The sequence below is a fragment of the Dermacentor albipictus genome, chromosome 9 (genome assembly GCF_038994185.2).
Source record: "Dermacentor albipictus isolate Rhodes 1998 colony chromosome 9, USDA_Dalb.pri_finalv2, whole genome shotgun sequence".
NCBI classification, from domain to species: Eukaryota; Metazoa; Arthropoda; class Arachnida; order Ixodida; family Ixodidae; genus Dermacentor; species Dermacentor albipictus.
Genome location: NC_091829.1, coordinates 36410748 through 36435702, shown reverse-complemented (window position 1 = coordinate 36435702; position 24955 = coordinate 36410748). Strand labels below are relative to the sequence as shown.

Below are 24955 nucleotides of genomic sequence, written 5' to 3'. Positions count from 1 at the left end.
GTCCGCTTGCAGACACAATTATTGAGAGCAGCGATTCAACGCTGCTTCAGTGCTTTCGAGGGAAGCACAACTGCGAGCGTTACTTCCTTTAAGATTCGAGCGCTTGTATGAAATAGTAAGGCGTTATACCGCTTCAGAGTTTCTTAACGCAATCATTGATTCGAAACTGACGGTACAGCTATTGGTCTGCGTAGTAATTAATGAAATATGAGCAGAGCAACATTAAAAAATAACTATAAAAGAGACAAACGAGGCGCTGGATTCGAACCGGTCACCTACCGTTCGCAATATCTGGAAGTACGATTAACGTTAGTCGAAACAACTCGGCCACGACCTGAACGCATGCCTGGCTTCAGCAACATGATCATATCGATAATTATGCGTTTGATTTAGTGACCGTGCTACCAAAAATGACAATATGTGAACAATTTTTCGGTCGTTCTCTGGAATGCTCGAGGCACCCAGAAGCTACCTCTTGCCTATCACGTGGCGAATAATTTTTTTCCAAAGCCATTCCCTTACATTTTTCACGATTGGTCTTTAAATTGCTTTGTGACGCTTTATCACAAAGCGGCACGCTAAGATTGCAGTGCTTAGGACACATCTGTCCAACCTGCATAGATGCGCCAGCCAATCACGTTCGCTCATTTCAGCGACGCCATGGCGGAGGCGCCCTTTTGTTGGCCGTTATCCAACAGTTAAAATAATCTGGAGCAGTCGGCTTTAATCCCGTGTTCTAGAACGCCCCTTCATTCGACGCTCCGGCTCGACTCAAGAGTGCGTCTGCAAGAGCCGCCCTTCGACAAAAGTAGTCGTTGCACTTCATTTACACTTTACTCTTCGGTCGAGAGGAGGCGCTAGGCTCAACTTGGTGGAGTGGAGCAATAGCTTCGAGCCGAGGTTCGTTTGAGAATACGGGCGTTAGTTGGGCCTCCTTGAGCATCTTGTGGCCGATATGCCGGGTACCACGGCACAGCAAGCAAATGTGATAAATCTTTTGCCGTAGACGCCTTATTTTTTATTTCTTACCTTTCTCTACGGCTCGTCAGTTCCTGGAAGATATTGCAGGCTGGCCTAATTTGCCTTACCGTGCTCGGAGGTTGCAGTCTGTGTCGCACTTGACGTTGTGTTCGTGGTTATTTCTGGATGATCCTACTTACCTTGTTTGAGTCGCTTGGCTTGAAACGATGGCTTTCGTTTCCGTGAGATTTCTATTTTAGCAAGGCCGTGTGTTCAGAAGCCTCAGTGACGCTCGTACAGTCTGAATCAGACTTGTCTAGAGTGGTCAATTGGAAAATGTAACCGTAGTTGTTGAAAGAAAGAAAGAAATAAAGAAAGAAAGAAAGAAAGAGAGAAAGAAAGAGAGAAAGAAAGAAAGAAAGAAAGAAAGAAAGAAAGAAAGAAAGAAAGAAAGAAAGAAAGAAAGAAAGAAAGAAAGAAAGAAAGAAAGAGAAAAATAAATAAAAAGCACAGACTGACCTTGCATGAGACCACGCATGAAGAGGCCACATACTAGGTTTACGCGCTATACGACGAAAATAAGTAGAATCGCGCAAGAAATCTAACCCAAGCTTGCATCTGCGGGTCGCTAGCGCAGATAGCAGCAGGCCAGTCGACCACTCTAGGCAAGTGTTTCTCAGACTGCCCCATTTGCTGACTCGCTTCCTTGTTCTTCTCCTTTCCCCCTTTCTTTTCAAGAATGTGCGAGTGCCGGCACGTCGTAAAGTGAACAGTTTTGCACTATTGTCATTTTAGGAGTACCCTAATGTTTATTCGGTTAGTGAGTGAAGGCCCCTAAGCAACGGAATACGAAAAGAATAAATACTAGTGGCGATGCCTCCTTGGAGATCCCCGAGTAGCTCATGGGGTAGCAAACTGGATATCTATCTTCCGGTTAACTTCGCTTCCTTTCTTATATATATATATCTCTCTCTCTCTCTTTCGTTGTTCCGCCGTGAGTTTGAGTGCATGCGCGGGGCGGTTTGTTTATCGATAAACCGTTGGATTAGCTTAACTTCCACCCTAAGGAACCACAGAATTGCATTGAAAACTTTTGTAAACTTCTACGCAACTATAAATAATACATAAATATATAAATAAGATGCTCCAGGACCGGAATATAGTGAAATTCCTGACGTCAAGATTATACAAAAACGAAATGAAGTTGGGGCTTCAGTTCCTCCGTGAATGAAATAAAATCAGCATATTGGAAGAACACTACCACAACAATTTGGCTGATTTCTTTTTATTTGTTGCTTTATTATGAAGATTCTTTTCTTTGTTCCTTGAATATCAAGGGGCGACTGGCGTCTTGTATGCCGTCTTCCTTCTGTCTCCTCTCCGAGCGCTGCCCACAATTTGCCTGCGTTCTTCGGCCGTGGCGTCTTGGTACAGGATCTCGGCTGGAGCCCTCGGCGCGGGTCTGGGCCTTGGAGGGCACTGAAGCGTCGTGGTCTTCATGAAGTGGCCAGCAACCAGCGCCTAAATGAGCTGCAAACATAGGTATGCGAACTAAGGACAGACTGCACATCTGCGCTTCTTTAGAGTGTTGCCATAATAAACCGAGTGAATTCATTCATTCATTCATTCGCTGCACAGAAACTGTGCGCTTCAGTGTTCCTCTTGAATGTCTTGTTAATAAATTGGGGGATTTCATTGCATTCATTCATTCATTCATCTGAAGCACAATACACCGCACGTCAGTGCTTCTCTTGAGTACCTCGTTAAAAAAGTTCGGTAATTTATTGATGCACTAACAATTAAAAATAATGAATGCGGCGTATCTCAAGGCAGTTCTCCCATTTGCACACTCTACTGAGGAAGGGGGAAGAGGAGCGATGGTTTCCGAACAATTATCACGCAAACCAGTGTACAGCTGCTACGATTCACTCACGCTTTACAGCGATGAGTTATATTAAATGCGAGCAGCGGAATGATCTAGTACAAACATGCATGCACGGGTGACATTTGGATGCGGAAGACACCATTAAAATCTTGAACGCGTCCGTGCCATGTGGCAATGGCGTTCGTTTCTTAAACATATGCTCGGTGGTCTCGATTGCCTCTGCCCCCCCCCCCCCCCCCCCCCCTCGTCATCCACTTTCCAAGCCCAACCATTCTCTCGTACAGTAAACCGACGTTAAGAAGAGCCCGATTAAGGCGAATTTTCGGAGGTACGGGACACTGTACATTTAGTTGGTTTCCGATGTGCCAACAGCGAATGCAATCGGCTCGAAACGAAATGCTCATTCGGTTCAATCGAACATTCGCGGTCTCCTTAACGCCAGCTACTAGGCCTACCGACAGGTCTTGATCGGTAATCTTGGAGGCGACTCTGGTAGCTACCTAAGAAGCAAGTGGTGATTCTGTAAATAAAAATCAGCTACGCAAGTGTCGACGCTGATGTGGAAAGCTGAAAGGCCGACACCAAAAACAATGATTAAGGAAGTCCTCGATGTGCCCCTGCACTATAATAATTAAGGTGAGGACACCGCCCAGCAGTGCTGACATATGATGCCGCTGATAATCGTCCTGATCCCTTGGTGCATTTCTTCAGCAACATAAGGAGAATACAGAAATGTGTTGCGGGCAAAGTGAAATTCCAGCCTTTGTTGCAGCGCACAGGTTTGGAAAATGCTCGCAAGAAGCGATTACTCATTAGCTTAAGAGTGCATAAAGCAATTACTCCATAAAAATTTTAAAAATACCCCTTTTTACATCTGTCATTTACTTTTGATGCCGTTTCATATCTAATTTTGTGACGTAGATATTTGTGTGCAGCAGGAATAACGCCTTCTGTGTTACTCGATCATTTGTGGTCAGACCAATTTTTTGATACGACGAGCAGATTTTCCTGGCAATTTCGAGTTTAACTTTAGACGGGCACCCACTGCATCTAGCACTTATATACCCAGGCGGCGGCACTTACTTGAAAACTGTGAGGGTAAAATGCGAGGACAGTTAAGAACTTCTTATGAGTTGTGAATGCGAAAGCATTAATGTCCAATTGAACACCGCGGTGCGGTCCTTCGAGTTATAAACGCCTCGCGGGCAAGCGAGCACATTGAGACGCTTGGCGCGTTTTGATTTGGCCTTATCGAGGCGGAGTTAGAACGCAGGCGAAAGATAGTGCGGTCAAGTAACGGAAGAACACAGCCTTCCGAGAGCGAGAGCGAGGGTGACGTGACGTCGCCGCAATGCCCTCTCCCATCAAGCAAAACCTGGCGCACTACGGCCCCAAGCATTCCCTTTCGCCCGCTCTGCTCCATCGAGGCGCACTTGTGCCGTGGCATTGCGGCCAATAGGAACTCCGTGACGTGGCGGGACGTGGGAACTCGGGACGTGACGTCACAGCCAATGGGAATTTAGGTGCTGCCGTACAAGCGGGACGCCGGCTTTCTCGCTCAGTGAGCCATTTCACGCCTCCGCATAAAAATGACATAATTAATCAGACGTGTATAGGTACCCGATGAAGGGTCTCGGAATTCAACAGCTCGCTGCGTGCAGGAGCACTACCACTGCCAGCAGATATTTAAAAGAAATATATTCAGTGGAATTTCGAGCAATTTAAGCCTAGTTGTCAAAAGGCAATTTTTCTACCTGACCGCGTGGTAAAGTTTAGTGTAATGGTGCATCTCCCGTCGTGCAATAAGTGCCAGCGTTTTCGGACTGATGTCTTTTTTTTTCTTTTTTTTTCGTATGCTCTCTGCCAGCTGTTACCCAATAAACTACATAGGCCGCAATATGATACACATACCAAGACTAAACGAACGAAACCCAGCAGATCTGTTCAGCCTCGTGAACTCGCAACGCAATTTCATGCAAAGCTATTATAGCACAACTAATACGACGCACTGGGTCTACAGACTGTTAGTTGTGCGATGCTGACTAAATTATAAAGCTCATAAAACAATACGTATGGGCATAGGTTGCACAGACACGACAGATGACAACCGCAGTGCTGTCGTCTCTGTAGGAGTCATGAAGGGCCTGAGAACAGCAACAATTTCGAGACAACACTTCACAATAAGGTTGCAACATTAATTAGCATTCTGTTAACGATTATTCAAAAAAAGCTATTACTTTTTCTAAAAAGGTTTTTGTCGACCTATATTCGGTTAAGATATAAAGCGATACTTTTCCTTGGTTTCTTCTGCCCCCTTTCCGGTATGTCAGTTCCTGGCCGGTTGTGGCAAAGTTGGGACACTAGGCGTCACCAGTTGATACTATAAATAATTAAAAATGTAAATAAATAAGCATTTTCGAGTCCTGCTCAATCAGCACAGAAACCCAATTCTCTAAACAACATACCACAGACGAATGCCCCGAAAAGGCGGGATAATCCCGTGCAATTCAGCGCTTGAGACATTTGGCGCGCTAGGCGCGTCGCATAGCAACAATTTGCTTATAAAAAATAAGCGCATGCGTCTTCAAGCTGACGACGAAGAAAGAAGCAGCGTGGCCCGTTGGTCCCCTAAATTTGCTACGGATCTCCCATCACACCGTGGCGCGTTTCTGGAAATTCAAGCACGGGGTGTCGCATGATTGCACATGTTTCAATCCCGAATAGATTTAGTGCTTTCACGGCACAAAAATCCACGGTACATTTCTTGGAATCCACACAAAAAGAAAAAAAAAGACTAGTGATGATACTAACCCACGGTTGGTTCTGCAGGAATATTTAATTTTACGAAGAGTCCAATATATAGGAGTCGACCTATATTCGTGTTTGATCTCGCTTTTTCGAGTAAATACGGCACTACTGTTACTGAAAGAGGAAGAAAAGGAAACGACGAAGAAGCATGGAACGGTAGCTCGTGGCCGCGGAGTGCTCGACGCTCCGCCATGTTTTGAGCGCCGTGTGCACCTCCGTGGGTCTTCACCAAGTCCGAAGAAGCCGAGCTCTTGCGTGGAGAGCTTCGAGGTGCCCAAACGTCGGCGGCACGAGAGGCGGTAGACCGAGCATCTCGGAGCCTGCGGCGGCGCCGGCAGAGACGCGAGAAGCTGCTCTAGAAGCCCGCTACGCCTGCTACCATGGATTCCGACAAAAGGCAAGCTCTACGAATCGTGGTCGCCGTGGCCATCGCGTCCTTCTACGCGGGCGTCCGCGGCGACAGCGTCAAGCCACACCACCCCAACATCATCGAGAGGATCGTGGAACCCCTTGTGCGCGAGGTGGCGCTCTCTCAGCTGGGCGGACCCGCGAAGCGGTCCTTCCCAGACGACCGCAGCGAGGTGATGAACAAGGTATGGCACGCCAGCTTCCCGTTCCTTGTCGCTCTTTTCGTCCCTGCTCCTTCTCCCTTGCACGGCTCACGGATGTTCGGGTGTCAGCCAAGCGCAAAACAGTTACAAGCGCGGTCGACAGGCTCTGTCAATCAATCTCTCTTGCTTTGTTAAGTGGCGAAAGTGAAATTGGAAATAACCTAAGTAATCACTGTCGATCAACCTCTCATGCTGTCTAAATTGCAAAAGTGAAATTGGAAATTATTTGCGCAATTAACCTATTCTTGGGGATTAGCGTCCCAGAGCAATACTGTGGCTATGGGACGCCGTATGGCGTTGGACTCAGTATTTATTAACTTGGGGTTCCTTAATGTGCTCCTTAAGCGCTGTGAACGAGTAGTTTATTAATCAAATTAATAATTATTTATTACTTAATATAAATAATTATTTAAAATATTTATTTATTCATTCATTTATTTATTAGAGTTGAAAACGCTAGAGCATATTGCGAGTACACGCTAGCCCGATAGCGACAACCGCCTTTATGGTGGACATTCGTGCGATGAATTTGTTCCTAATACGGGTCCACGTAAAGTCGGGAAAAGACAGATTCAAGAGAGTGAGTGGTTGGCTTGGGGAAAGAAAATATGGGTTTTACGCGATGAGACGAGCATATGATTATGAAGCGCGCCGTAACAAGGGGGGCTCCAGAATAATTTTGACCGCCTGAGGATCTTTAACCGGCACACCATGCACGATACACGGGAGTTTTTCGCATTCCTTTCCCCAGTGAATGCGACCACCATGTATATGAATCAAACCCCCGACCTTGTCCTTAGCAGTGCAGCGCCACAGCCACATAGGTGGCGGCGGGAGGTGGTGGGCCTATAGTTGGAACATGACCAATCTTATAGAAAACGGTGCACTGAGAAATGGCAAAATGCTGTGGTAAAAAAATGAGTATGAGTGCGCGCATATTCTAAACTTTCCAATATCAACTCGAATACTGTACGGTTCGATTCGGTCCTCGAATCGAATTGTACAGTATGCGGTCCAGTACAGTATTCGGTCCCCGTACAAGACGATCCCCGTCCTGTACTGAACATTATTCGGTTCCCGAATGAATAGTGTCCTATTCAGAATCGGCTAGGACACTATTCGATTCGTGTTTGCGGAAAGTGGCGATTCAATTCGGTCCCGGAATGGAATCCACAGTTCCACAGTTTCCACAATTTGCTATTTGCTGCGAATGTTTCACAGGAGTATCACTGCGATGCCTTACGACAGGCGACGTCACGCCAGCAGTGGATTTAAAAGCTTCTCACGGAATGTACGTTTTTCGAACGAGCCGACTCAACTTGTGAATTCCAGAGGGAAGGAGGCCATGGACGCAAAAAAAAAAAAAAAATAGGCCAAACCAAATTCTCTTTATCGCAGGCATGCTTCAAACGTTCTCGACTACTTCATCTGATAATACGATTCATGGTGGATAAACAACAGCTAAATATGTTGCTAATCGGTATAGACAAAATGTTTCAATTTTTCAATTGCTAGAGTCGTAAGTTACATGCTGAATAAATTTTGCCATATAACAAATCTTCAAGGAAGTTTGAGAATTCCAATCAGGCCCTGGGACGTCCACCTAACAAACACTTTTCTGGCTACCTTGAGCAATGGCGTCCGATCTTCTCCCTGAGCGATCGTCATTTGAAACTGGGTGGCTTCCTATAAGGGTATTGAATGTGTGCGAAAGTTTATCGGAATCAAGTAAAACAAAAGAAAAGCCTTGCCACTTTTCCAAAGTATAACGAGAAATAACCACAACAAGCACAAAGTTTTTCTATTTGAAAGTTATGTGTAAATGAAGTCCAGCAGGAGTCTACGGTCTGAAACATAGATCAACATATGGTAGTCAGACGGCTGGCTTCGGTGTAGCCCCACTTCTTACATTTAGTGACACCTTCATGAGAGGCAGTGCAGGACAATTCCTCAACGTGTGTGGCAGGTCTGCGAGAGCAGCTAGCCGAGGGCATAAACGGGAGGTCATGGCGAAGGCGGGACGGTGATAAAGAGCTTATATGCAGGTTGCGTCTTGCATCAACGAAGCGTTCACACCTTTCGCAAGCACATTTGTCCTTACTCCGTTGCAGCTGAAGATGGAACCTATCATCGAGCCCTTCGTCGTCGAGGGTTTCGGTCTGCCTGCCGTCGCCGAGAAGGGCGCTGGGGCCACGGAAAAAGCCAAGAAGCTGGACGGCGGCCATGACAGCGCCGGCGACCACGAGACCAATGCCGAGTCGAAGAAGGTCAACGGCATTCTCTCCTCTTCTTCAGGCCTCGCTGAGCCGCCTTCTCCTCTCTCACGCTTCGGCGGAGGTCCCCGTCACGTGGATCTGATGCAGTACTTCTGGAACAACTTCATGGCCGCGCCGCCCGTGCCACTGCCTCGGAAGCCGGTCGTCGGCAGGAATGAAGAGGGTGCCCTGAAGACAGGTATGCTTCGCTTTCTTAGAATTTGTCAGAGGGGTCAGAATGTGCATGCTTAATGAGGGAGGGGGTGTGAGATGTATAATGTGTCGTGGCTAGAATTCCGAGTAGTTGATCCGTTATACTGGGATTCTAAGTAGCCCCTAAAAGAGAAGGACAGTAATAAGAAAGCCGACAGACAGCGCCAACTTCCGACTGTTCGTTACGAGAGATGTAGAAATTTTTATACTGGTCTCTTTTGCATGTATAAGGGAGCTCGAAATCATGTCGAAAGATGGTGCGCGCACATGACCATTCAAGAATGCCAGAGGCCCAATTCACAAATCTTTTCCATAGTAAATGCTTTTTGCTATTGGCCAGCCGGCTTCACTAAGGGTATGTTCAGCATTAGGATTGGCTGAAATGTTCTGTTACGAACAATTCTAGCGTAAGAAAATTTTGAAGATACGATCTTACAGAAAACTTACAGATGGAATTACATACAGTGATGGCGAAGCAGTGCTCGCACACTTGTCTGTTGTAAATATTAGCTGCTTCGACACACTCAAGCGTTAACCGTTTCACTGGCTACACCCTCAAATCAACAAAAACGTTCTCCTCCACTATGTACGGTAAAACACAGGCCAACCACTGTAAGATTTTTTCATGTAGTTACGTTTCCGTAGCCGGTAATATCTACCGCATGACAATAGTATGTGGTAGACAGCATGCGCCACACAGGCAAGAAATTATTTTTGTACGTTTTCTCCCGCTGTTTGTGAGTAGAATTTTGGTTGTTCATCTTTAATAGCCTCGCCAGCATTTGGGGCCAGAAAGACAAATTGCCCATTTGACTCTGAACGAGTGACTGAACAAGTGAGCAAGATACCAGACATGAAGGCTTGAAAACGTTTTCCACCTGCACCATTTTTTGACTTGATGTCACGACCCAGGTGACATGGGCTATAACTCAGTATCAAAATTTGTACGCATCTCGAAATGAACAGTTCGACGTTGTCACTGCGTGTTGTCTTTCTGATGTCAGCACTTGTACTTCTAGCGCTACTTAGGATATCAATATGTCGTGGACACCGTACCTAACTCGCTCAAAACGGCAACGAACAGCGCCATTGTCTGGGGGAGATACGAGCGTTCGGTGTTGCTTGTGTTTCTTTTATAGTCTGACAGAGCGCTGTGCTATTTGCTGAATGAGTTGATGCTTGTCATTAGCAACAGCTGTGTCTCACCAGTACTCACCTACGGGCCACAAACTAGGAAACTTACGAAAAGGGCTCTACTTAAATTGAGGGCGAAGCAACGAGCTATGGAAAGAAGAATGATGGGTTTAACGTTAAGGGATAAGAAAAGAGCAGATTGGGTCAGGAAACAAACGCGAGTTAATGACATCTTAGTTGAAATCAATAAAAAGAAATGAACATGGGCAGGGCATGTAATGAGGAGGGAAGATAACCGATAGTCATTAAGGGTTACCGACTTGATTCCAAGAGAAGGGAAGCGTAGCAGGGGGCGGCAGAAAGTTAAGTGGGCGGATGAGGTTAAAAGGTTTGCTGGGACAACATGACCACAATTTGCACAGGACCGGGGTAGTTGGAGAAGTATGGGAGAGGCCTTTGCCCTGCAGTGGGCGTAACCAGGCTCATGATGATGATGATGAAGAAGAAGAAGAAGATGATCATGATGATTAGCAAAGGGCGTCAAATCATGGCACTAGATGTATGTGCCATCTACGGCAACAATTATGGATATTTACATGTGAACTAACTATTAGCCATATTGGCTATAAACCATGTAGCCTATACATGATCAAATAATTAATTAATTAGTGCTATTGCCAATTTTAGTGAGGTCGAAGGAGGCGGGCATTGTACTGGACAGTTTTACAAAAAGATACAAACAGGTCATGCTACATGGTACAGTAAAAAAAAAGGAAAAGAGAAAAAGGTTCTTTAACTACTGCAGAAATTACCAGTGACGATGTGAGACACAATGCTTTGGTTGGTATAACAATATCGCTCAGTAGCAAATATAGTATTACTAGAATTTATACAGAAATAGTGAATAAATGATCAATGTAATGTTAGAGAAGTTATACACCTAACAGATAAGAGCGAGTAGTGACCAGTTTTGGGCTTGAAATACATAACTTCCACGCGCAGAAACAACTATTAAATAAGATATGTGGGTGTGTTAAGGGGCGTCTTCTGTGTTTGATGTCTGTAGTATGTTCATGAACGATGAAAGTGACGGAGAGGAAACTATATCTGAGTGGAGGAGATTCCATTCTTTGATCGCACGCGGGAAAAGTGTAAACGTGAACGTGTCGCTGTGAGCACTGTACTGGTTTAGTGTAAATCGGTGCTTTTTTCGCGATACGCGTGATGTAGACAGCGTAACGTAGTTAGCTCTATCTTATGACTGCCATGGATTAGTTGGTAGATGTAGTTTAAGCGGGCTTGTCTGGCCCTAACAGATAGTGTTTTAAGACCTGCATCAGCTAAGAGATTTGTAGGGGAGTCACAGGACCTGTATAAGTTAAAGATGAACCTCACAGCTTTTCTTTGCACCTCTTCTAGTTTTGATATGTTGGTTGATGTATGCGGAAACCAGATGATGTTAGCGTATTCTAATACGGGGCGAACAAAAGTTGTATAGGCTAGTAGTCTGTTGTGCTTCATTGCAAGGCGTAAACATCAATATTATCAATATGCAAGTTCCATGAAAGGTCAGAAGAAAATGTCAAACCTATGTATTTATGGTAATTTATTCAGGCAAGTGCCACTGAAAGTAGGAAAATTCCGAGGGCTCCTTTTTGTTGTAAAGGACATGCATACAGATTTAGCGGTGTTAATTTATATTTGCCATTCTTTACACCAATTGGATGCCAAGTCGAGTGCTCTGTTTAATAATAAGTGGTCTGCGTAACTGACAATTTTTTATACATAATACAATCAACCGCGAAGAACTTCATGTCACATTCAATGTTAGCATTAATGTCGTCAATAAAGATAAAAATAGCAATGGGCCCAATACTGACCCTTGGGGAACACCGGAGGTGACAGCTATAGACCTAGAAGGGATGCTATTTACGATAACATACTGTGTTCGATGCGATAAGAAGTTTTTTATCCACGCAGTAATCTGACTATCCCCGATCGTAGCCTCCAGTTTTGCAACTAATTTTACATGGCTTACACAATCAAATGCTTTACTGACGTCGAAGCGGATCATGTCTGTCTGGCTTCGGTTGTTTAGGTTGAGCGCAAGGTCATGCACCACTTCGCTTAGTTGTGTGACCATTGAGAGTCCACTTCTAAAGCCGTGTTGTTGACGTATTATTATATGTTCTTGCTCACGTAATATTGTGAAGTGTTTGACGATAATATCTTCCAATAGTTTACAAGATGGGCTGATAAGCGGGGTTGGCCTGTAGTTAAAAGGTTCGTTGCTGTCACCGGAGTTGTGCGGACGCGAGTGATTATTATTAGAAATATTACGTCTAAATATTTTTACTTTACGCTTCGCTTGAAGGACCTCACGTGATATCCATGGGTTTTTATTTTGTGGTTTGCGGCGTTTCATCCAGATGAAGTTTATCGTGCAGTGTAGCACAATTACCTTAAATTAATGCCGCAAAGTGTTGACTTCACAACACGTTTTTGAAGCTGCTTGGAGAAAAACATCAAACTCGTGTGCCAGGTGAGGAAGAATATGGTCATGAGCTGGTCTACGAAAATCAAGCACAGCGCGTTCCAGGTTAAGCTTCTTTATGTTGCCTTCTAGCGAGAGCTTACATTTACATATGTCGTGGTCCGATATACCACCGACTATTGCCATCTCAATTGCGTGAAGGGAGAAATGGTCACTTACGAGTATGAGATCAAGTGGGCTATTCGTAGAGCCTTGTGAGCGAGTTGGCTGGTCGACTACCTGGTAAAGGTTGAAATTTAGCATTAGATCCGTAAGTGCTGTGGATATGGCTGAAATGTACTTCAGATGTGACATGGTACTTCAGTTCAGGTCTAGTAAATTGAAGTTCCCCATGCGGATCACTCTGCTAATACGAACGTGGAACTGCATATACTCCTGCAAGGCAAGCACGCGTTTGGATCCACTAGTGTGAGTTAGATAGACGTAACCAACAAATATACCGGTGTCATTGCACAATATTTTACAAAATACGGCCTCCACGTTGAAGACTCCAGGGAGTGTAACGATTGGAATATCATTCTTAAGAAGCAAGGCCACGCCGCCACCACGAGACAGCCTATCTTTACGAATAACAGAGTAACCTGGTGGAAATATGTCGTGACTGAAGACATCTGGGGATAGTCAGGTTTCAGTGATGGCCACCATATCAGAATTGTGTTCTAGTAACAGTCCTTCCAGGAGTTCCATTTTGTTTAGTATGTTCTCGCATTTATATTACGCACTGTTAGGGTCTCACGTTTGTTTGACTTCGGTTTCATGGACAATTTCTTCCTGTGTTTTTCTATTTGTAGTGACACCCTCTCATTTTTATCGTGACCCCAATCAAACCTTTTCGTGGTTTCCTGATTGGATTTTGCGCTATCCGAGAGTTCTAGTCTCCCGCATTTTGCAGCTATTATCCGCTCCAATAGACAAATTGGAGCCTTTGAGTTTGTAGCCTTTTCGTAATAACTGAGCCTTCTGTCTAGTGTCGACAAGCCTGAATATGACTGGTCTGGTCTTATTTCTTCAATATGTACCTAAACGGTGGATACGTTCAATACCAACGGGTTCCAGACGAAGAGTGTTCTTAATTACGTAGTCGTTCATAGCCGCTTCTACGCTTTTACTGCTTTCTCCCTCTGTTTCCGGGAGGCCAGATACTAATAGGTTTGCTCGTATGCTCCAATTTTCTAGGTCTTCAGCTCTTTCTTCAAGCCTTTGCAGGCGCACCTTCATGGCTGGTATCTCGCTTTCAAAGAACGACACCTTTGTCTCGATTGCTGTTAACACGTCTAACTCTTGATCCATCTGAACGAGGCGTCCCTCTTTAATATCTTTAATATCAGCGGCTATGTCCTTAAGTTGTTTAGCAATTCGGTTCATGCCAGGTCCTGAGTTACATTCTACATCACTGCACAGCAATAGCAGTTCTCTCAAATACAGTGTGATGTCGATGCAAATCAATGTACAACCGGCCGAATCAACGGAAAGGCGAGTCCGTGGGTACGGCAGCATTAGCAGAAACGAGTCGTTTGACCGAAAGCATAAATTATATCGTTTCACCTGCATGACGAAGACCATTCTACCATCGCAAGTGCGCTGGTAGAACGGCGTAGTGCCGAGGGCGGCCTTTTATACAGGTGCTGTGGTGAGGCGCTGCTAGTTCGCCGTGCAGCTGCGCAGGCGCTGTCGAATGACGTATCCTGCGGTTCCATGGTAAATCGCGAAGACCATCTTGCACGTGTAAATCTGCGACCATGACAGCTTGCGCGATAGTCTTGTCAGCCTGCGCGAAGCTGGCGTCTTCTAGGTGGTGCGTGCGCACCCCAGCCACGGAAGGCAGCAGGACCAAGCAAAGCTGCACGACGAAGACGAAAGGGTTAGATGCCACACTCGCAACGGAGTTGCCGTGCCCAATTATGGACTTAACGCGTCGTGAATATAAAAACCTCATCAAGAGCAGGAGAAATATACAAAGGTAGCATTCTAAACAAAGTGAGAAAATAAACATGAGAAGGCATGACCATAACTTTTTTTTTCTATGAATTAGCAATGCACGAACGCTCGCATTCAGTCATCAAAATCGCATTGTTAGAAGCAGGATGTGCTCGAACAGCTGCAAATTTTCTTGTATGTCCCGCATAATTTTGTCAACCTGCTGGGAACTGATCTTAGGAAGAGTAAGAGACGCGTAAAAAGGGCCCCTTGCACAATGCCTGTTACCTGCGAGTAAAGTTACATATAAAAGGCTTGTACAACTGACCGTGAAATGCCTCATCGAATGTTGTCGAATTACAGAAATCCGCGTAAGCGCCATATTCATCACTTAGCAGCTCATTTGGCGATGAACTATACTCGCACTCGTTCGAACCGTTTCAAACGTGAATAAATTTTTCGACGGGTAAAATGCTCTACGGAAGCCGACAAACACGTTGGCAGTGCAATCATACAAGATTCTATGAAAGCATACTCTACCAGAGTTGCTGTAATCGCGATAATCTTCTCCATTTCATTAGTCCTGGCAGTTCCATTTGCTCCACTGTAACACGAGTGCCTCCCTATATCAGCGATTTCGAATTACCCGTGTCTTGCGCCCGCTGACACCTTATGCCTACAACGTTCCCGCTTCCATCAAAGCAGCTAGTTTTTGGTCATCCTCGACTGCGCTTCACCCTTTCCTTGGCGCTCACTCTGCAACTGTAATAGGCAGGACACCGGTAATATGCCCTGAGTATTAAATGGCCTGTTGATATGGATTTCATCGCCACAATATGAACCTGAATATGGACTACAGCAACGAGTGATGAAACAAAAAAAATTAGGCGTAATGCTTAGAGAAATACAGGATAACAGCGGTGTGGATTAGATAGTGAGCTGGTGTTAGCCTATAGCAAGACTTAAAAGAAAGGGTTAATAAAGTGTCGACGCTAAACAAGAGAAGATCCACGCACGTGATAGTTCAAATGATTCGATGATGTAATGTTGGTACCTCTGTATTCTGTGTCTGTCTCTTTCTCATGCACATTGTTTGCTCACATCCTGTCTCATTCTTATGGCATCTAATGCGCAAATACATCCACATTGTCTTCTTTAGCATCGACACTTGGCTGACCTTTTCTTTTTTGACCAAGAGGACAGGCGCGCACATCCAGCAGATAAAGCAGTCTATGATGGAATGTGGCGAGTTCTTTACTATAATGGCGCTATTACTCCTCTACACTTAATTTTACATCCTCTCCCACACGCTATTGTGTGGAAGAATATTTTGCCTCCTTCCACACATTATTCGCTCGCACAAGCGCGAGCAAACTCGCTCCATTCCACAAAAGTGTACCACACTGCGGCTTTGCCTCAGCACGACTACATTTGTGGTGGTGCACGCTTTACAGGCGTTTAGTGCAATGCGGTTCATTTTCAGCTGCATTGAATGCATTACGCCCACAACGTTAACCTTATCTTCCCTGAGACAAGTTATCGCTTCTTGTCCTGTTGAGACCTACATTTTCCGAACGTTTGCGACTCGCTACGACACTCTGGAAGATATAAAGGGTAGTTTTTTCTGCAATCGGTTACACGATACCCAGATATGTCAAACCCGCGTAAAGTCAGCTAAGAAGACCTTGTATTCAAAAAGAAAGCTGTCCAGAAGACCCTTTTTTAATACACGTGTGAGCGTTACTATGGCTGTTATGGTGCTTTGTTTAAGCGATATTTTACCATTCATTATATCGTGTGCAGAGCTGTTGAAGAAAGAGGGAATCAACGCTACGGCGAGCAAGCCTGAGGAAGGGGTCCTCAGCATCTTCGAGATGATCGTCATCCCGAACCCAGCTGGTGCTATCAAAAGGAATGCCACGAAAGCGGCTAGAGGTGGTCTGCTGTCGAGGCTGTCTCCTGGGATGAGGCCGTTTCCGGATCTGCCAAGGAACCGCAGTGCATACTCGGTTGTCGAAGCGTTTCCTGCACAGTATGTCGCGAGCGACAGAGCTGTCGTGCCAACCAGGTGGGTCATTCATGCTTGGCCAGGCAGCTCATTGGCAACACACACACACACACACACACACACACACACACACACACACACACACACACACACACACACACACACACACACACACACACACACAAACACGCGCGCGCGCAGTAGTTTACTTGCAGGCTGGCATGCTTTTCTTATTATTTTCGAAACTAATAATTCCATAGCAAATATTGCTGAAGTGTATTTACGAATTGAAGCCAGTGGGTTAGCACAGCATAGCTACTTAAAAGGAATAGTGAGGTTTGCTTCACTTTCGATGTATGCGACGGTTCACGAAAAGGGGGCTGTAATTGCTCAGTTAAAATTTCGCACAGTCCTCATGAAGACTTCTTTTTATAAGTGTCAGTAGAAAAACAGGCGCCTTTTACAAGATTCAGTGGGCTTACCTTAAAACTTTTGTTAGTTGTAAAATTCATTGCAACTGGAGATGCCTTGCGATGTCGCCCACTGCATTATGATTTTTTTTAATTAGCTTTTTACGGAGAATTCTCGGTATTAAATGTTCATATCCTCGAGCACACTACTTCGGATCGCAAAGCTTTCGTGCGACAGTAGCTCAAAAACCGTTTGTATTGAACGAGAAAACCTGAAACCAGCATAATACTGGTTCGGACTAGTTGGTTACAATTCATGATCAAGACGCTTGTGCCAGTCGTCCATCAGTCCTCGTTCCTAGTGCTGCGCAAATAACATTGTTCATGAAGACCAGGTACACAAAAAAACAGTACCCATCGGTTGAAACGCGATACAGGGAGCGCATGACTGCCGGCCCTTCTTACGCCACAGGTGCGAACTGGGGACACCAAGCTGATGTATTCCTGTAGAAGGATCGACATTTGGGCGAGATGGTACTGGTTGAACATCTTGAAGGGGCAGGGCGAAAAGACGATGCCAGAAGGCAGGAACACACAGGACAGCGCTGAAGACACAACTAACTTTATCCAAGGCATACACACACTTATGTACACAACCCATAGCCACGTGCTCTCCTATCTATGGCGTCATTATCAGTGCATTATCATTATCATTCCTGCGCACTGATAATGACGCCATAGATGGGAGAGCACGTGGCTACGGGTTGTGTACATAAGTGTATGTATGCCTTGGATAAAGTTAGTTGTGAGTTCAGCGCTGTTCTGTGTGTTCCTGCCTTCTGTCATCGTCTTTTCGCGCTGCCCCTTCAAGGTGATGTATTCCTGCATGAGATAAAAGTAAGAGGCCGATTGCAATGACAATATGTCACATTGTAACAACATTCGGCATCTCACAGCGATCACCTGGCGCTCACCGGTGCCGCAAGAAGCGTCAGTCGTCAGGTGGCGCGACGTGCCAATATCGCGTTTCAATCACGTGAGCTTTCTTACTTGTCAAACACGAAAGCGAGAGCACACATGCTCAATTCTGCAGAAGCAATCGCACCTGTCACTCGCGTAACATCACGCAGATCGCCGGATACTGTCGAGAGCGCCATCATAGAGAGCTCACGCGACAGCTACCCCAGCAGCGCCTACACCAAGATGGTCCTTCTGATGCTGCTCATGGCCGTCGCCTGCTTCATATCCTGCGTCCTCGGTAGCGCGCTGCCCTTCGTGTTGAAGAATCGCGGTCGCAGCACACGTACGCCTTCGGTGTGGGTCACCAAGACTGGGAAGCTACTGCGCCTGCGCGGTGCCTCGGAGGAGGCGTCCCAGCAGCAGCCCGTGACACGCATCACGGGTCCGTGGCGGGCCTAGAGGAGAAACCGGATATGGAGAACCAAATTCTTCGGGGATGTGCGATTTGGTTTTACAGAACACACGGCTGAAAGACTGGGCAGCTTTCTTGGATGAAGGTAGAATGGCCTGTACACATACAAGACTGTGGTATAAAAGAAAATTTGGGTTTCTCTTTTCGATGTTTTCGTGAAATGCCACAGGTAACTTTGGTATAGTTTTTTTAACAATGGTGAGAGAAACAGTGGGCCCTGTCTTGCAGGAAGTCGTATCGACACTTAACTGCTCTACATGTGCAAGACATTTCCAGCCGCAGTCTATAGTGTTCCTGTGAAAAACTATGGAGTGTGGTTACTTAAAAAAAGAAAACTATTTGGTTATCCGAATAAGTCAGCATTCATACAATTTGAGTGTCAATTATATCATTTCTACGAGATGCTGTAAAAAAGAGTCTTGAATCTAAAATGAACAGCTCGAAAGGCAGGAGTGTGATACTTGCGGCAGAAAACGAAAAGCGATACCTTTACATCAGTAACACTTGTTGAATGGGCGTATGTCATTAGCATGGCGAGCAAGGCGCTTCGGATGCCTAGGAGCATCACAAAAAGCAAAGGACAGACGCGCAAGTTTACCAGAGTGACGAATTGCAGGGCGTCTCTTCTGTAGGTTTGCACAGCACCGCAGACTCGCATTTTAGCAGCGGTATATGCCGGCAAATTTGAGTGGACATTAGAAAACGTCCAAATACACAGGTGGAACTAAAATCTTAGATTGGTAAACACTTGGAAAGTAGCGGGGTCGTACACACACCATTTTTGACTCCCATCGTGTGTGTTTTAACGACGTGTCAGCTTCAGCACGAAAGCCAAGCGACGGTGAGTGCTGTCGCGCGTGATAGTAGGTTGAACAAGTACGCCAACGCTACTTTTCATATTGTTCATGCGTCTTAACTGAGACATGTGCTGGTAGGAAACGCTTCCGCCCCGATAGAGCCCGCTTGATTGGTCACATCAGGTTTACAGCGGCGCATAAGCCCAGTACTGGAGAAATGAATTAAGCAACACCACGTAGATAGCACAAAGCCTTTTCATTCCGATCCATGACGTTCCGCTGCTGGTCCGAAATCTCCATTAATAAGGCTGACGTAGTGAAAGCGGTGATGCCAAAATCGCTAAGCTACTCGGAAGCATACCCATTAGATTCTATGGCAGTCGGGACAGTGGTACACGACGGGACACCAGACAGAGAAAGACGCAGACGGATCGCTGTGTCTCATGCAAGCTGCTACATTAGCAAAAAATTGACTCAAGGTAGGTAAGATATTAGCGTCAAAGAGGGATAAAATGAAATCAAAAACAGAATAAAAGCAGAAACCAACGGTAAGTGTTGAAATATACAATACAGTGGGCAGTGTCACCAAAGAACGCTTTGTAAAAGCGCTGCTTGGGCATACTGCGACAAAGCGATTGATCTGACTGTCAAACTCCATGCGTCATGATGTTTGGCACCCGAATGTCACTTACGATTCACTAAACGTAAAACCAATTTGGCAACGTGGCTAGTTACTATGCCACGGGGACACCATGACACCATACTCCCGCACATCAGCAACGCTAAGGCCAAATCGATATTCGTGTCCCGTTATCTCACATTACAACATATACCGCGCATGAAACAAAAACCTCTTTGACCCACAAGAACATATAATTAAAGCTACTACTTTGGTGTTCGGAACCAGCGATGAATCAGCAAACTTTAGTTTATTGATAGATCAGTGCATGCTTCCCGCATGTTTGAAAAAAGCGCGTTGTATAATAAATTTGTTCATAAAATGCTGGATATCGCGCCTTCTGGAAAGCATAGGGTGGTCTGTATGATTATCTCGGCTAATAAAATTGCCGTTTTCGACGTGTGTCCTTAAAGTGTTTGCAGAGGGTGCGGTTTAATACCACTGTGCTGAATGGCGGGTGTGACGCTGAACAGCGTTCACAGGTTCTTGCTCTTCAGTAACGATCTTGTGCAGCTATTACAGAAAGAGCACAGACCTCGGTGAAGGAGATCACGGTTCAACGAATGACAAAGGCTCCTGTAATGAAGCGCGCCTAAAAGCAGAGCACAGCGGATGCTAGTGTGGATGACACGGGCTTATCTGCGGATAGTGCTTGCTTCCCGCCAGGTATAAACGAAGCACGCTTATGCGTAAACGAAGTTTGCTGAAAGGCATCAGACTTTCAGGCTCGCTTGAATGGTCTGATTAGAGCCGCAGGTGTTGCCGGCAGAGAATCACCGAAGAAAAGAAAAAGAAAGCAGGACTAATGATAACGAAAGTAAAGAGAGAGAGAGTTCGAGCTTAAAGGTGTAATATGGGGACCGTAGCTAAATAAGCTGCGAGCGAGAACGTTTAAGCGTTGGATGAACAATCAAGACGGCGTAGAAAAGTGGGCGTGCAGGAGAGCAAGTCATAATAAAGTCATATCAATAAAGCAAGTCATAGGTAAATGGATATGCAGTTGGAACTTATTGCTCTTCTGCGTTAGCTGAAAACAATTTCCCCGCGAATGGGCCTTTCGCTGAACTGTCATTCCCATTTAGGGTCAATTTGTGTCTGCCATATTAAGTCAAGCGATAGCTGTATAAAAGCTCAACTTGTCTCATTTTCACCGGGGTAGTCATGGCGAAAGAAGATTCCAGAAAGGTATGGCGCAGGACCCAATTTGCATATTCCTCGAAATAAGCACACCGTGGTATCAACGTAAACCGCGGAAGCCTACGCAAAAAATTGCCAGCCTATTCTGAAGCCTTCTGAACGTCTGGGTTGTAGCATCCATCTTGGAAAGCAGGACAAGAATATTGTACTCTCCCCTTTTTATCTATTCAAAAAAAAAAACAAATGAGCAGTCATGTGTGTTTGAACCGGCAATGACGTTCGTCGCTCCAATATCTTGCCTTCACTTAGAATAGGGAGCACTGAACCTGCGGAAAAATTGTTATTGGAACGCGCGTTGAAACTTTCTGACAGTTTCTCTAACGATTCACGAGTATTCACGAATATTCACGATTCATTAACGAGTAGCGATTCACTATTTCGCAAATGTCCTCAAAAAACGCGCTCGGTTATGCAGCACTTCACGTCTTTCTGCCACTCTCTGACGCATAATGCACGTAGAAAGGATGAAATGCAGATGTGAATATTTCAGTTGCCTCATCGTAAGCCATTAGAGGCTTTCAACCCAAACCCCGTGTGGCGCCTTCGGAGATGTCGACGTCGAAAACGCTCGAGCGCAACGCAGCTACATGGTTAGTGTTGCTAAAACGAAACGGTAGCGCATTCTGCACGGCGTCCCGTCGCATCACTTCGTGCAATAAAAGGAGTATGCATATATATATATATATATATATATATATATATATATATATATATATATATATATATATATATGTATATATATATATATATATATATATATATATATATATATATATATATATATATATATATATATATATATATATATATATCCTGGAGTTTAGCAAACGTCCATTCTTCGAAAAGGCGCGCCGCGCATTGACCTTGTGGCAGACAGATTGTGCCGAATAAAGGTCACAAGTCCGGTACCTTGCAGACTGCGCACACGCATCGGAGTGAGCTTTTGACTGCGACAGCAGTTTAAAAGCTCTAAACTTGCTTTGCTCCGCCTTTACGTCCCTCATTTCCATTACAGGAGCGCCTACACCTATTTTAGAAGTTGGAGAAAGACTACAACGCGTTTTTCGCACGTAAAAGGGTGACCCTAGCGAGCTTGAAGGTCGGGGAACACGCGGTTTTAATTTGATACCAGAGTGACGTCAAGACGAGGCAATGCCACATGATATTATTGTGTCTTCAAGAGAGCAAAATTGGCTGACGATGTGAAAATAGATGTTGGTATCGAAAGGCCGTCATGATGTCATCGCTGTTATCGTGATGTCATCACAGAGCGAAAGTTTAAGTAGTGACATCACGAAAAAAAAGTAAAAATACATAAGAGCGCTGCGCAAATTATTTGCGCTTGGTTCATGCGGCGAAGCTGCAGCGATTGCAGAAATGGAGCAAGTCCGTGTATCATGACGTATCCATCAATTATTACGTTGTGACGCGTCCAAATTCTGGGTACAAAAACAGAAAACTTCTTCGTCGAAACCACTATTACAATGTATTTAGGCAAGTGTAACGCTGATCAGAATGCTGCAAATTGTTCCAGAGATTTGGCGGTCTATTTGAAGTTGAAAGTTTTATCTTAGTGTTCCTTAGGTCATCATCGTTATCGCGGCGTGAAGCCACCACCTAATTATCTGCTTGAAACCCTTAAGGAAAGGTGAAGGGAAACAGGACTTTGTGTAGCACTGATGAACAGCCAAATACTTCAAAATATCTGTATAGGCTGCGGGATACCATTTAGAAATATTAAGGTATCATCGTTGTTGGATCTCGCTCTACTACAAAGGCTAATTGCAGTGAAGGGCCAATGTCATGCGCCTTGTCGCAATGGTTGGTCTGCGATGTTCCCCACGATTTAAGCATAAACTTCAGTGAGAAAATCGCCCGAGAACGTTGAGGGCTGTATTAGAAAACTCATTTGGTTGGTATAGAAAAAGAGGGTAAATGAAAGACAGTGATGTATAGGCTTTACAAATTAGAATTTTTTTAGCGTTGAAAAGACATTTTCGTCGTCCCAGGTTAAATCCTGAACTCTGAAATCCATTGCGCATTTACTAACAATTGTGTTGTCTTGAAATTTTTTAAATTCATAATTTAATGTTCGCGCTTACAGCGTTCCACGAAAAGTTGCACTGCCCAACGAGTCGATTAGACTGCATCGAAGCTAGGCAGTGTCCCAATTACAAGGAATTTATGAAGGTTACTGCGAAGCTCTTCTGACATCAAGTACAGCAACAAGCGTTCTAACTTGCTTGTCGATTTCCGTGTTAGCTTTTGTCCTCATGACGCCAAGAAACCAAGAAACGCCATACGGTACAGCCAGCAGGCCCCACGCTCTCCTAATTATACTTGCTGCCTCCAGCAGCTAAAACAGACACACGAAAGGATTCATAGCTGTCGTGCCTAATATTCAGTTCAGTGCACCATATGGACCATCCCGCAACTAACTGCGTCAGCACTGCAATAGTTTAGTCGGCATTTGTCCATGGAGTGTACAGAGGCAGAAACGAAGCCTTACATTCTAGACATCTGACAACCACAGAGTCGATCGCAGTTACTTACGCCCGACGCCACAGTCTGATCGACGGCGATGCGTGAGGAAAGTCAGGTCATCCTCCTAGAAGTCCAGAAGGGCTGATTCACCGTGGACCTTGGTCTACACAGAGTAGGACGTGCGCTGTTGGCTCGGTGTCCACTGTCTGGTGCTGGGGGTAACCATCTTCAGCTGGCGCTCACTGCTCGGACCGATACGCGAGGCATTAGGACCTCTGTCACCCGCGAAGCCAACCGACAATACGAACACACATGAAATTAAAATAATTGGAAGCCAGTATTTCACAGCTTTGATCCGAATCAAGCCAAACCGCTCCACAATTTTCGATACGCACTTGTAGCACTTTCTTAGTGAGGGCGTCGAAACTGTTGAAAAGCTTATCTAGTGCGGAAGCAGCGCACTTCAGCGTTTACCTAACTGAAGATGATACCCGCCGTGGTTGCTCAGAGGCTATGGTGTTGGGCTGCTGAGCACGAGGTCGCGGGATCGAATCCCGGCCACGGCGGCCGCATTTCGATGGGGGCGATATGCGAAAACACCCGTGTGCTTAGATTTAGGTGCACGTTAAAGAACCCCAGGTGGTCAAAATTCCCGGAGTCCTCCACTACGGCGTGCCTCATAATCAGAAAGTGGTTTTGGCACGTAAAACCCCAAGTATTATTATTATTAACTGAAGATGGCATCCTTGGAGGTAGCGTCAAGAACAGCGTAATCACTGTTGTCTCAGCGTGAGTATGTGTTGCACTCATGTGTACTATCGGTCATCTTTATGAGAGGAAAGTTTTACGCACGTGCTAAAATAGCCTCGTCGACCACATGTTGCGCAACGCCGCGCTGAGAAAGGAGAGAGTGGTGCCGTTCGTTCACGCACGTTTCCATCTTTCTGTGTCGATGCACTTGATACTGCGCGCCAGCAAAGAAGAACGAAAGAATCTGATTAGGCGATGATGCCACATGTCATGCTCGTCATGCGATTGCTACCGGAAACTGTGACAGATGACGTGCACCCTCACCAAATTTGAAAGAAATAGTTCTTGTTCGCGGACGCGTCGCGAGAAAGAATAGGATGACGTAACTTTCGAGGTGACAGTGCAAGAAGAAACCGAACTCTTCTCTGCTTTTGTTTTCCCATCTCGTCGCGGCGCCGCTCAACCTGCAGCAGAGGAGAGTGTTTGCCGTGTACACTGCCGGTTAGCTTTAACAAAGGTATCAATAGCCGTGACGGCGGGCGATTTGGAGAAATCGTGATATCCTGGAAGAATTAATTGCTAAGTTGATTGGTGTTGCATTACTGAGTAGGAAAATTAGCGCGAACAAAAAGACAACTCATTCGGCAAGAAACGACAAGGACAAGAGCTACACTGAACTGTTTAATAGCTGGAAGAGCTTCAATTGTATACCAACATTCCACGCATGCGCACTATAAAATTACATAAACCTCGCTGGTAGATATTCGTCTTTCACATTACCGCAATTGCGGTAAAAGCGGTGCTCCAGACGAGAAACCGCAAAGCTTAAGGGGAAGCTTTAGCTCGGGGCTAAACAACCTT

The 24955-nt window shown here is 45.3% G+C and overlaps 1 protein-coding gene across 1 annotated transcript; it reads left to right on the top strand.

The window, feature by feature from the left end:
• Positions 1 to 5783: 5783 nt before the first annotated feature.
• On the top strand, positions 5784 to 18335 carry LOC135906486 (uncharacterized). The gene is made up of 4 exons (XM_065437887.2): positions 5784 to 6246; positions 8376 to 8718; positions 16141 to 16405; positions 17886 to 18335. The coding sequence occupies exons 1-4, from the start codon at positions 6034 to 6036 to the stop codon at positions 18172 to 18174; spliced, it is 1110 nt and encodes a 369-aa protein (XP_065293959.1). The 5' UTR covers positions 5784 to 6033; the 3' UTR covers positions 18175 to 18335.
• The last annotated feature ends 6620 nt before the right edge of the window (positions 18336 to 24955 follow it).